Source organism: Colias philodice, chromosome 27 (assembly GCF_061535455.1).
Source record: "Colias philodice isolate Cphi_HAF_F1 chromosome 27, ilColPhil1 Martin Lab GWU primary, whole genome shotgun sequence".
Classification (NCBI taxonomy): domain Eukaryota; kingdom Metazoa; phylum Arthropoda; class Insecta; order Lepidoptera; family Pieridae; genus Colias; species Colias philodice.
Genome location: NC_143112.1, coordinates 5,477,678 through 5,491,357, shown reverse-complemented (window position 1 = coordinate 5,491,357; position 13,680 = coordinate 5,477,678). Strand labels below are relative to the sequence as shown.

The 13,680-nt window shown below is 33.1% G+C and overlaps 1 protein-coding gene across 2 annotated transcripts in view; it reads right to left on the bottom strand.

Moving 5' to 3' along the window:
* Nucleotides 1-3,671: 3,671 nt before the first annotated feature.
* The window catches only part of LOC149476647 (uncharacterized), a 46,964-nt gene continuing 36,955 nt past the window's right edge, over nucleotides 3,672-13,680 (bottom strand). The window contains exons 4-10 of one of the 2 annotated variants that reach the window (XR_016317827.1): nucleotides 12,745-12,928; nucleotides 11,980-12,184; nucleotides 10,853-11,085; nucleotides 7,799-8,013; nucleotides 6,876-6,978; nucleotides 6,064-6,132; nucleotides 3,672-5,250 (exon numbers count right to left, since the gene is read on the bottom strand). Coding sequence is in view for 1 of the 2 variants with exons in the window: in XM_089711863.1 (XP_089567989.1) it covers nucleotides 5,133-5,250; nucleotides 6,876-6,978; nucleotides 7,799-8,013; nucleotides 10,853-11,085; nucleotides 11,980-12,184; nucleotides 12,745-12,928 (1,058 nt within the window). In the remaining variant the exon portion in view is untranslated. The remainder of the gene's footprint in view (nucleotides 5,251-6,063; nucleotides 6,133-6,875; nucleotides 6,979-7,798; nucleotides 8,014-10,852; nucleotides 11,086-11,979; nucleotides 12,185-12,744; nucleotides 12,929-13,680) is intronic. The other variant, XM_089711863.1, reaches the window with a different exon arrangement.

Below are 13,680 nucleotides of genomic sequence, written 5' to 3'. Positions count from 1 at the left end.
CTTTTATAATTTATTGTCTCTGTGTATATAAAATATATGAGAGACAGCTGTGTAAGCTGAGAAGTGATTTACTTTAAGTATCGATTACCACACTGTGGGAGATTTTAAAGATGAATTATAAATAATTTTATATAGTGCATTGAGGTAATGGCGAACTATGACGTTATTTTATGATTTTTATTCAAAACGATGCCAGTATAGTACTATAGCAATTTGTAAATACCATTTTCACGATGTTAACAAAATTTACTAAATAGATTTGCATGCATACAATTTCATACTACGCAATTACAACGACGCACTAAAATATATTATAAAATGAGTTTATTGTTGTCAATACCTATTTATTTTATAAAATTATTAGATAAATGAGTAGAGTATTTAGTGAATGTATCGAGTTATATATGTTAATTTGTACCTAAGAATATTAAGTTTAGGAATAAAATAGCGGTTGTTATTGAACAGCTTCTATAATTACTTTAAAAACGTTATAGAACGTTATCCTTTTCTTAACCAGAGACAATTTATAATTGTTACTCTATGCTCCCTTGCTATGAGAGATGAAAAATATTTATTTAGGTAATAACTAATAAATACTTTAAAAGAGTCCACGGTACATAATCCTTTTATGTAATTGTTAATTATGTATTGTACTGGATTTAAATAAGGACAACGAAATTAATTTACATTGCAAATCATTTTATTTTCAAAATATGGAAATGTAAACATGTTAGATATAAAATAAATTAATATTATTATATAAATGGATAAATTGTAAAGTTCATAAAGTATTATGAGCGAAGTGTATTGGTTATCGCAAATAAATGATAAATTAATGTATATGTCATGTTGTTTTATTTTATGACCTTACCATCCCCTACCTACTTCCCTGTAAACATACCGTACGTACAAATACCTTTACTTCCTTACCAATGACATACTACACCCCGTTTTCCAATTACAGCACTAGAGCGCATTATGCGGCATAATGCTTAACGTTGAATGTTCCAACTACAGCAACGCTTCGCTTAATCGAGCACTAGAAAAAGTAATGCGCGTGAATTGATGCGTGCAATCGATTTATCGTTAGTAATTATTAATTGTTGGATAAAAATTTAAAGCTTTCGTTTCATTGTAGTTTTTTCGAAATAATCAAAGTTAATTCAAATTGTGTTAAAAAAATAAATATAAGTATGGATGAAGGTACAAACATTGAAAAAAATGTTAATGAAATAATCAAAATCCAAATTACTTAAAATAACCGTAAATATTTTTCAACCAATTATTATGTATACCACTTTATTAGTAGTATACGAGGTTATTGCTAACTCTATGAATATTTTTTTTTTCAACACTGAACTTAGCGCAACCTGCTGGTGCGTTTCACGTTCCAATTAAGCATCAGCATAATTCGGCATTGTGCGGCACTGAGTCGCATTATGCTCTGTAATTGGAAAACAGCCACAGTCTACAGAATACAAGTAGGTATTAGGTAACATACATGATACGCGAAGATTCAAAATATATGTACCAAATGGGACATTTGTAAGTTGTCTATTTATAGCAGAAAAAAGTACCTACATATACCTAGTTCTTACCAAAATAGAAAAAAAATGTCATTAGCTCTAATAATGGCTCAAAGCCTCAAAAGTTCATGAAAAATACGGAATCATACACATGTAAATATGTTAGAAAGCATCAGAATTCAAAATGTTTATTTTGCTCGATAAACCGACTGCCACCCTTATTTTGTAAACGACAAAATGTGGTGGATGAAGCAGTGTTTATGTCGCAGGCAAATTGTATGATTTCGTCATCTACAAACGGCGCCGTTATGTTAAAAACACTCGCAGTTTTGAAAGAAAATAAAGACACTCGCAGAAAATTCATTTCAATTCAGTCAGTCACGGCTGTGTAGTTTTAAAAAAAACGAACCTCATCTTTTTCCACCTTTTTCTCAATTTCGTAAATATTGTCCATAAATTTCTGCATCCAAATTCTTGGTTTAAGTAATGGAATTTTCGGCATATAGGTAGGTATGTGTTTATGTGTATCGGCATAATATAAAACTGCGAACGTTTGTAAGCAGACAACGCCTTTTGTAAACGGCGAAATCGTACAAATTGGCGAGCAAGATAAGACAAGAATTCGTAGCATTATCGTAGCGAGGCTTATGCCAGACCCTATGTTCACACGGTGTCGCGATTTTCTCTACTGAATCCGTTTTTTGCAGGATTCGGTTCAGTACCCGCAATGCAAGATGTGTTGTGTGAATTCAACAATCGGTTTTTCCGATGAAAATAAGATTCGGCAAATCGCGTTTCCGGGTGAACGTAGGGTTAGATTGTGGATTGATTTGGCTGCGACTTTTTTACGTGTGTTCAATGCCCGATTATTTGCTATTAGTTATTATAGATATCAGTGTGAAAAGTAACCTAAAACATTGGTTGGAGTGGGTGGATGTGTCGGTGCCACGAAAGTTGGTTCTTAAAAAGTTGCAACTTGAAACGTCTATTTCAAATTTTCTAGTCTATCTTTATAATTATGTTAAGAAGAATATGAATACCTAGATATTTGTGTTAGGGCGCGTTCCCACTATGTCGTAACGACTAATTTATCGTTCGACGACTGTCGTCTCTACCTGTTCCCATTATAACGATTGTTTGTCGTCAACATTTTTTATCGTTTAGCGACTGTCGTATCTAGCTGTTCCCATTGGATCGCGACGACATTTTATCGTTTCCTGGCAGTCGCTTTGTCGTTTACACATCATCAGCAAGCTACAAATCTAGTCGCCTCTGCGTTCGCTTGGTGATTACTAGTGCGTTTACTCTCCTGAGTTCAATGGACGTCATAGAGTTGCCGTCCACGATTTTTTATCGTTTTACGACTGTCGTGCTTGCCGTTCCCACTGTCACGACAAAGTGTCGTCACTGCAAAAACTGTCGTAGACGACAGTAAATTGAGTCGTTCTAAATGTGAACACCTCCATTTAAACATATAAGCCACGACACTTAAAACTACACGATTATCTGTCGTCACGACACGGTGGGAACGCGCCCTTAGTGAATTTCTGTGCCCTTTGTATGGGGCCGATGCATTACACATCAATTTCACTCACTTCACTGATCGATATTCTTTATTGGCAAGTAGGTGATCACTGTGCACTGTCAGAATCTCTTTTTAGTTTTTATTGTAAGTTCCCACCGGGAATCGAACCCGGACCTCTTTGGTTCTACAAGTCAGCCATATTGGATCGTCTGATATTTGAGTATTTGTGCATGTTTGGATATATTCATATGTTTGTTACGTATGCGATCGGTTATCACAATTACTTAATGTATTTTAAACAATAGGATTTTTATATACAAAATTTCATATTTTGTTAGGTAGCTTATTTTAGGGCCGATTTTTCAATGCTTGGATAAAACTTATTCGTCGAATAATGTATAAAACTACCATTTCAAAAACGTATTCTAATTGCCCGTATTTGCCAGTTTACGTGACATTTTAATATTATCGTGTAATGCTTTATTGGACGGATAAGTTTTATCCAAGCATTGAAAAATCGGTCCTTAGGAGGATAAGGATTATTAGTAAGGTTGGATAGGAGGTAAAGATGGTAGGAGGTAAGGTTGGATTGCGCAGTCACGCTAAATAAAAACCAAAAATTCATTTCCAATTTCCTTTTATTTTCCTTTTAAACAATTATGAAATGCTTAACATTGATACAATTACAAAATTTCTACTTACGCTTACAGCGAATACAATAATAATTTAACAACGAATTAATACAAAGGCCAGGCTTATGTTGCAATTCTACCTTTTTAATTTTTTATAGACATGACAAAAAAGATAGTCTATGTTAATTTTTAGGCGGGAAAATAATTTATTCAATTTAGCACAGATAAAAATTGCATTTATTTCCCGTGGGAAAATAAAAAGAAAATATATTTAATCTCATATAATAGATAATAATGTAAATAATAATTTGTACAAAAATACTGAAAGCTAAAAAAGAATCGTATGTACTTACTTAATTCAATTCTAACACGAGTACATATACATAGCTAAATTATACTTCATTTTCGGCTGAGTATTGAATTTTAAATAGAAAAATATAAATTGTTCGCATCAAAATAAATCATTGACAATTTTCTAAGCTTACAACAGGAATATAAAATGTTTTACCATAATCGGAACATGTGCAAGTTGTAAATTCTTAACGTACTGGACATCGTTATTAAGCCAAATATAATTTAAAAACTTATCCAAGTTACCGTAAACTTGATACTTTTGGGTCGATATATAAGAAAAAGTTTGCAGTAGCCATTGATGTATTATTACTACGTATAGAGGAGACACCACGAACAAAATCAAACACCCCGCGGCGCGGGGCGGCTTGTGGGCCATACACTTTGCCTCTTATTACTTATAAATTAAAACCAATCAATGTAACAAAAAAATATTGTTTATCTTATTAAAAAAATATGAATAAACTTATCAATTAAAACCTATGACATAAAAAATTGGTTTGAGACGATTGGCTCTAACTCGTGTTACAAATAGTGTAGTAGCGATGTCCTCTCTAGTACGTAGTACATAGTACCTCAATGGCAGTAGCGCGATATTCTAATCAATAGTGACTTAATAGATAATAAACTCGGTGTTTTAAGACTAAAAATAATGTGATGTATAATTATTGCACTAAGTAAAATAATCTAGCTACATTAAAGAAATAAATCGATGTATATGATATGAGCGAGTATAATCTACAAATTCATTACTGCATCAATTATTATCGGACGCCTACTACAATATATTAAATACCTACATATACCTGAAATGTATATTTAAGATCGAATCTTAACATAAATTTATCCTTATTTTAAATCATTCGATACATCAACCGTGTAAATACTATACAATAAAAAGAAACGTGCACGCATATTGCATATTTTGTGCGATGTAATAAAAAAAAAAGATTGCAGCATCCCTATTTCATATTGCGTAAAATCGGCGGCAAAACTGACAGCTACGTCAGAGGACAGATAAAGCGAAACACGTTCGGATACACGCACTAAATAAATTAACACAACACTATCACATTGGCGTTTATTTATTATTTTCGCCTAGAAGTCGTTATCGCTAGAAGCGTCGTAAGACTCGTGGATGAGTCCGGGCGGAGGTTGGTAGCGCACGCTCGGCGACAGAACCGGCCCGTGGAATGACTGCGAGCGTAATACGTTACTGGAAAAGTCATAATTTTATGTTAATATTTAATAAGTTAACGAGAATTGATCATTGAAGTGTTATAAACAACTAGATTTACAACCACCTATAAAAAGATTCACAAAAATGTCTGCCAAGCGTTAAAAACATTCATTGAAAATTTGAGAATACGGTGTGTATTTCTCGGTGAAAAAAGTAAAAATGTTCTGTATTAGAACATATTTAAACGTGATTGTGAGTCTAGTTCTTTATAATAGTATGAAATAACACCATGAATTTGTTAAATAAGATAGATTAAAAAAAATAAGTTTGACAAGGTTGTTAAGATTAGGCGTATGTACAAAGAGCTTTAGACATATTAAATAAAATATATTTTTACAAAAGAGATTTTTTCAGAATGGCAACACATTACATGTTTTTTTTTATTGATTCTACCGTCTTCAATTTTTGTCAACTAGGTCTGTATTAAAAACATTATTTCCGAAAAATCTCTTTTGAATTTATAAGCTTAACGACACGAGGTAACAACATATTAAGTTTATATACATTTATAAAATACAAATAAATATTAAATTAAAACCATAATAACAGAACTCCTCAAATGGTGAAAGCCAATGAAAAGGTGATTTAATTTGAAAAATGTCATGAAGAAATCACTAAATCAACACATCATTTTTTTGTGTATTTACATAGTTTAGAAAATATGATAAACCCACACTCTAGCGGAATGAATAGCAAAAATATTAATAAGCATTGCGATTAAAATTTGTGCGGATTAGTAAGTACGAGTATCCGATTTCCCTCGAAATGTCAATTTGACATTTAACTAACCTCAATTACACAAGATGGCCGCCGTGGCACTTTAGCCAAAATTGCATGCATATTGGCAACTGTCACGCTCTAAAATTTGTAAGATATTTTGTGTTAAACATTTATTTTTTATTAACAATTTATTTTACTCTATATTTTCATTTATAATCTAATTCTAAGTATTAATCACCAGACATTTTTAATCGAAATTTATAACACAAAAGAAGGGAAAAAATAATAGAATACAAAATAAACAACTAAAGTAGGTAGTATAAAGCAAGTAATAGTTGAACATAAAAGTATACAACAATCTTGTATTAATAATATTATATCTACAGGTACATTTTTACAATTAAAATGCAGATATTTACATCTTGATTCATAGCAAACACAATACATCATTTTAAAATGAACTCTATATGTAATAATGAATAAAGTTAAAACTTTCATATTGGATTTCTGTAACTTTTATTTTACAAATATGGCAATTTGAATGATTTTTATAAGTCTAAAAAATAACCATAGACGACATAAAGTATGTAGGTATTAATAAAAATAAAAATAAATTTTAATGGCCTACTTAGACTTGCTCAATATTGAACGAAATTTTTAACGTATTACTTAAGATGTGATGTAAAAAACAGGAACATTGAATTGAATAAAATGCAGTGATGTTGACTTTAGTTTGAGTTTTAAGGTTTCATTTCTTTCAGATAATATAACTTTGACGTTCAGTTGAAATTGAATAGTACTTGCGAAACTCAAATAATATGACTGCTGTTTATTTGAGTGGAGTTGTGTAGACTTGAGTGTGAGTTTGAGTGCGAACTCACCTCGCAGTCTTGGGCGGTGTTTTGGACTTGCCGAGCGCCGCGGCCTTGCGCGGGTCGTACGACGCTCTTCGTTTCCACTTCTCTAACTCTTGTTTCTTTTGTTCTGCAAATAAATTAAATACAAATAAGTGATTTATGGACTATAATATCAGTGGATTTTATATAAGGTGCATTCGAGGTATTCCGGATGTCGGGTTATTCAGAAAATTGTGAATACCACTTCAGAGCATCGTTTTATTATGAGTATCGTGAAGGTATCGTATGAAAAAAACGGGTTTGGTAAAAATAGCATTCATATTTGTTTAATCGGTCACTAGTTACGTATTATAATTTAACATTATTGCATTTACCCGTCATCCGGAATTACCCTAATGCACTATACCCGTAAATAATGTAATAAAAAAAAACATCGCGTAAAACGAAACGCAAAAAATACAACTATTAATAATTATAATGATAAATTAATTTTAATGATAAATTTTCGAATTTATAATACACTCTTAAAAGATTTAATTTTAAACACATCTGGGCCCGTAGACAAAGTAACAATTAAAAAACGATAACGAAGTTAGAAAAGGAAAAATGTATGGGATTGACATTAGATAGACCACGTGATCTAACGCGGCGTATGTCAATCCCATACATTTTTGCCTTTTCTAACTTCGTTATCGTTTTTTAATTGTTACTTTGTCTAAGGCCCCAGAATTGTCAAAGTGACAATTGCCATGTCAAACGTTAAAAAAAAGATGGCGGATTTTGGCGCCAAATTATTTACGTTTAATATGTTTAAATTTATTTCTTCAAAATCAATCAAGTACGTTATCAAATTATCGATTTTTTTGGATAACAAAAATTGGAAAAACTATTTTTTTTTTGTTTTGAAATTAATGATTATACAATTATAATAATGAATTTAAACTTACCCATTTCATAATGCTGAGCGCTACCCTTGCTAACGTTTTTCTCGTTATTATTAAGAACGCCTACATATGTTTTACTCGGGTCCCGTCTTAAGAAGTTTTTCGGCGAATTCTCCGATTTATATTTGGATATGTCTAGATATCTCGGTTGTATCTCTTTTGGCTTTTTGTTGCTCGCTGAAGTTGTTGATGACGACATTGAGTAATCACCACTGTACCTGTAATGTATATTTTTAATAAGTAGGTATGTAAGTATTTGAATCTTTGTTTTTTATAGAAGTTAAGGAAGATTTTCTGAAGTGAAACTTCTTTATCGGGGTTGGAAAAAAATTTAACATTTTTTCGTTACGCGTGACATTTTTCCGTTACGCGCCCTCTTTTTCTTATCCCTACCACGCGTGATTCAACGTATATTTTCTGTAAAGTTGCATATAGTACATTTTTTGAAAAATAAGGTCATAAAGAAGTTTCACTTCTTACGTGTGTACACTAAGTACACGCACACATTTTTTTTTTATTAAAAGAATACGTAGGTTTTTTTGGGCTATGTTTTGAAATATGCCTACAGATAATCGACTGTTTCAAGTTTTATTAATTACAGAAATATTGAAAGTGTTTTACACAAATAAACTTATCATTATGTGAGTAACGTTATTTGTTTAGACATATGCTGTAGACTTCGATAAATGCACCATTTATTGAAAACAAATACTAATACATTGTTATTCCTGGTTTTGATATTACTCGAAATTCGTACAAGAAAAATCTACCAATTGACGATTTACTTTCATTCAACCTAATCCTGTATGTGAGTACTTTTCCGACTGCATTAACCCAGTTGTTACTATCGTTCTTTTAAAAGGACGCACCATAAATAAAATTATTATTAACAATGAGGGCAATTTTGAAAAAAATGTTTATATTCATTTGGCACCTCACGGTTGTAGGAATTGGAAAATTAAAGTGTTGTGTCGTTTTATAACAGTGGTATATTTTTAAATTATTTTAGAATTTCTGCCATTTTCCATTGAATAATAAAGTTAAATGTATTATCAATAAATTACAACAAATTACTTGATTTATTTTAAATACACGTAATTTGAAACGTGTTTTATCAGAAACTAGCGGTCCGCCCCGGCTTCGCCCGTGGTACATGTTTACGTTTTCCCTACATAAGAACCATCCTCGTACTTCAAGGAATATAATAAAAAAAGAATTATCGAAATCGGTTCAGCCGTTCTCGAGTTATGCGCTTACCAACACATTTTGCGATTCATTTTTATATATAAGATATATATTACCTACTATTAGATTACATTTCATTTGTGATATTTATGCAGTTTTAATTGCCGTTCTTTTAAAAGGCCAGTAGTAATATGTACTACTACAGAGTACTTTTTTGCGCATGCACTCTTTGAACAGCATCACAGCATCGACGAAGTCATTGTGCCCTACTATGACGGCCATCCATGCAAGCAATTCATACGATGGAAACCGATAAGATGGGGGTATGAATTTTGGGTCGGAGCGACACGGTTAGGTTGCATAGTTTGGTGTGATCCATATTCCATACCAAGGACAATCGAATGATGTTGGTAATCAAAACAAATACCAAAAGCCTCTGGGATTGGGTGCAAGCGTTGTATTACAGTATTCCTATGTACTGCGACAAATATAGGACAAAGCTGCATTCCATTTATTTTTTTATAACTTTTTTACGTCCATTCATCTCATTGATGAACTTCGAGTACGAGGAATAAAGGCTACTGGCACAGTACGTGAAAATCGCGTCGCGAAATGCCCTTTGCCTGCTGCCTTTGAGAATTGAAAAAGACACCACAAGGTACATTCAAGCATCAATCGACCAGAGCAGAACAAATTTATTTTGCAAATGGAATGATAACAGTGTTGTGACTGTTGCATCAAACTCTGATACGATTCAGCCTGTGTCTACGGTAAAGAGATTTTCACAACAACAGAAGAAAAATATAGTTGTCGTAAAAAAAGTACGAGAAAATAGGAGGGGTGGACAGATCCGACCAGAGCATCGGTTTGTACAAGACATCTATCAGAGGCAAGAAGTGGTATTTTTCTTTGACTTGTCATGGACTAGATATGGCAATACATAATTCTTGGCAAATATATAAGTAAAAGGGGGCCATTATGATTATCTCCACATTCTTAGAAGTGTTGGAACTGCTCTGCTCGAAACATATAAGAATGAGGAACGTAAAGGTGCTAGAGTTTCCATGAAACCTCTGGATTTGATGGAAAAGATCACATCATTAGGTACAGAGACAAGCAGCTTCGGTGTATAGAATGTCACAAGAAAGCCAATTTCTATTGTCCTAAATGTAATGTAACCTTGCATCCTAAATTATGTTTTGAAAACTTTCATATTGCTACATAAATATATGTGAAATGTATGATGTCATTTTAATATCATAGTCTACCTACTTAGTAGTACATATTACTACCGTCCTTTTAAAAGTACACCATTTTCCGAGATTTCCACAATAGATAAAAATTTTATACTATTTTTCCAGTTAAACTTTTTGTAATATGGACACAATATGTAAATTTCACCTTAATATGATAACAAAAATTGTTTCAGTAACATCTGGGTTAAACTCAAAATTGCAAGAATCCTAGAAATTCTAAATATTGAGACTTGCATTATTTGCAATTTAAAACCAACTCTGCACCATCTACCACAAAAATTTCCCACTTCCCGCTGTTATTTCCCACCATGAAATTGGCATGTACAATTGAAAGTGACGACGCGGTTGGCGCAGTGGTAAGTAACTGCCTACTGAGCCGACGGTCCCGGGTTCGATCCCCAGTCAGGGCAAATATTTGTGTGATGAACTCGATTATTTGTTCTTTGGTCTAGGTGTTATCTATATATGTATTTATTATTATTAAATATTTATCGTCGCCTAGTACCCACAACACAAGCCTTAATTGAGCTTACTGTGGGACTAGGTCGATTTGTGTAATAATGTCCTATAATATTTATTTATTTCCCAGTTTTCTCCCCATAATTACCACCCCTACCTCTGTCTCGCTTGCACTTGCGGCCTGTTCTGCCTCATAACAACCGGGGCACTCTCTGTCCCACTCTCTCCCTCCGTATCCGTGAGAGACTTTTCCTGGCTAAATATGGAGCTGTTCCGGGGACTGCTGCCGTTCGTCGTGGAGTCACTGTCCAGGATGAACGTCCTCCGCTTGTCCAGGTTATCTCTATCTGGTTTTGGTTTGCGCGTGTGTTTTTTGTCTGGTTGGTTCACCTGGAATAAATCCATAATATTATAAATGCGAAAGTAACTCTGTCTGTCTGTCTGTCTGTTACTCAATCACGCCTAAACTACTGAACTAATTTTCATGAAATTTGGTATGGATATATTTTGATACCCGAGAAAGGACATAGGCTACTTTTTATCCCGGGAAAATGACGCAATCCCGGAAATCCCACGGGAACGGGAACTATGCGGGTTTTTCTTTGACTGCGCGGGCGAAGCCGCGGGCGGAAACCTAGTATAGTATATATTTTAATGGTGACGTTAGTTATGTCAATACGAAAATGACTAATGTGTAATATGTGATATTAAAATTATTACAAAAGCAAGAATTATATTTATTGCTTCCTAAAGCAACTTTTTAAAGTCATAAAAATACCGTTAACTAATTTAAACAACACAAAATTTAATCACATATTTTGGTTTGGTATCGATCCAGTAACACCCCCTGCTGTTTATTTTTTTAATATTTTCAATGTATAGAATTGACCCTTCTACAGATTTATTATATGTATAGATACTAGGTTATAAAAATAGATTATAATCTCCTACTTGTAGGTATTTTAAGTTTTACACTCGTAACATTTGTTTCATAATCCATACTAATATTATAAATGCGAAAGTAACTCTGTCTGTCTGTCTGTTACTCAATCACGCCTAAACTACTGAACCAATTTGCATGTGGTATGGAGTTATTTTGATACCCGAGAAAGGACATAGGCTACCTTTAATTGCCAAATATGTACTACGGGCGAAGCCGGGGTGGACCACTAGTAGACTATATTTGTTTTATTAAATAAGAAACATTTTACGCCTATTTTTTGTTAACTAATATATTTTACGTATACATACACAAAACTGTACTATTAAGCATATTATTATTACCTTAAAATTAGCCACAAACTCCCTCCCCAGTACATCGGTCACCCGTCTCCTCACATCCAGGATGTCCGAATGTGTGGATGTGACCATGGGATCTATTGGCAGTGTGAGCTGATCATCCTCCGTACCCTCGGAGGAGTAGTCCAGGGTGAGGTCCGCTATGTTCGTCGTGTGGAACGATTGGGAGCGGTGGACTGGTGATGATTGGCTGCAATGGATTCAAAATTTGAAGTAAAACAGTAATAAATATTGAAAAAATTAAAAATATTAAACATTGTTATTATGTAAGTATAGTAACAAAAAAAAGCGTGTGTGCCAAGCTTACGTGTTAGAAGTGAAACTTCTTTGGCAAAATTCAGAGATACCAAAATCGTCGCCTTACTCCACTAAATTTTTACTCTCTATGAGCCTAAAGAAGTTTCAGTTCAATAATAATTAAGAAAAAAATAATTAATAGAAATATTAGTTCGAAAAAACATGGTGTATTATTATTATTTTTTTGTGGAATATAATTCATGTATTCTAAAATAAAGTTTAAAATAAATCTATAAAAATATTGTGCGATGAACATAGGTGTTTTATTTCTCTGTGTCTGGGTGTTAATTATCTATATAAGTATTTATTTAAAATTATATATGTATGTTTATCAGCCATCTGGTTTCCATAACACAAGCGAAGGCTTAGTATGGGATCAGATCGTGCCGTGTGTGAAAATTGTACCGAAATATTTATTTATACATATTTACATATTTATTAAAAAAATCATACCTAGGCGAACTAAGGTCGTCCTTGTTACACTCCTGCCGTTTCGCCATCTGCTGTCTCTTTCTCTCTCTCTCCGCCTGCGCGGCTTTCATAGGGTCGTAGGATGCTCGTTTCTTCCAATTTGAAAACTCTATCTCTTTTGAAGCAAGAGCTGATGACGAACGGTGTTGGTTTGGTTTCTTTTGACCTGGAATTGAAAAAAAAATGTTTTTTTGATATTTTTTTTTTGTTGGAAAAGCTTTGACCATTATGAGAATATTGTGATCATATCTTACTGGATTGTTTTGATACTGTTTTAGTAGCGATAAAATAAATAATAGAAACGCTCTAGAATGTAGTGATTATGCTGTGTATAAATATAACATACTTTATTCCAAAGTCGCGGAAATGTAGATTGATAAATCATACGATTAGCATTTCCCTTAAGCATTTCCTAATTATTTAAAACCTTTATCAATAATCAAAGGATCTTAAAGTACTTCGAAACAATAAAATCATAGACAATGATTGCAAAAACAATGGGTCCTTCGATAAATTGATTGTTTATGGTTCTTGGTTAATGTCTTGCACTTTATGGTTATTATGCTGTGTGTAAATAGCATTATAATCATTTATAATGTTATAATTCATTTTTGACTAGATTTCCGCCCGCGGCTTCGCCCGCTTTTTCAAAGGAAAACCCGCATAGTTCCCGTTCCCGTGAGATTTCCGGGATAAAAGCTATCCTATGTGTTAATCCAAGTTACTCTCTATATGCGTGCTAAATTTCATTGTAATCGGTTCAGTAGAATTTGCGTGAAAGAGTAACAAACACACATACACATCCTAACAAACTTTCGCATTTATAATATTAGTAGGATTTTGTAAATCGGAAAGTTAAGGTGAGACGGGAAGGGATATGTGCTCTTATATAGCGGTAATAGTGTTGAAATTGGCTTG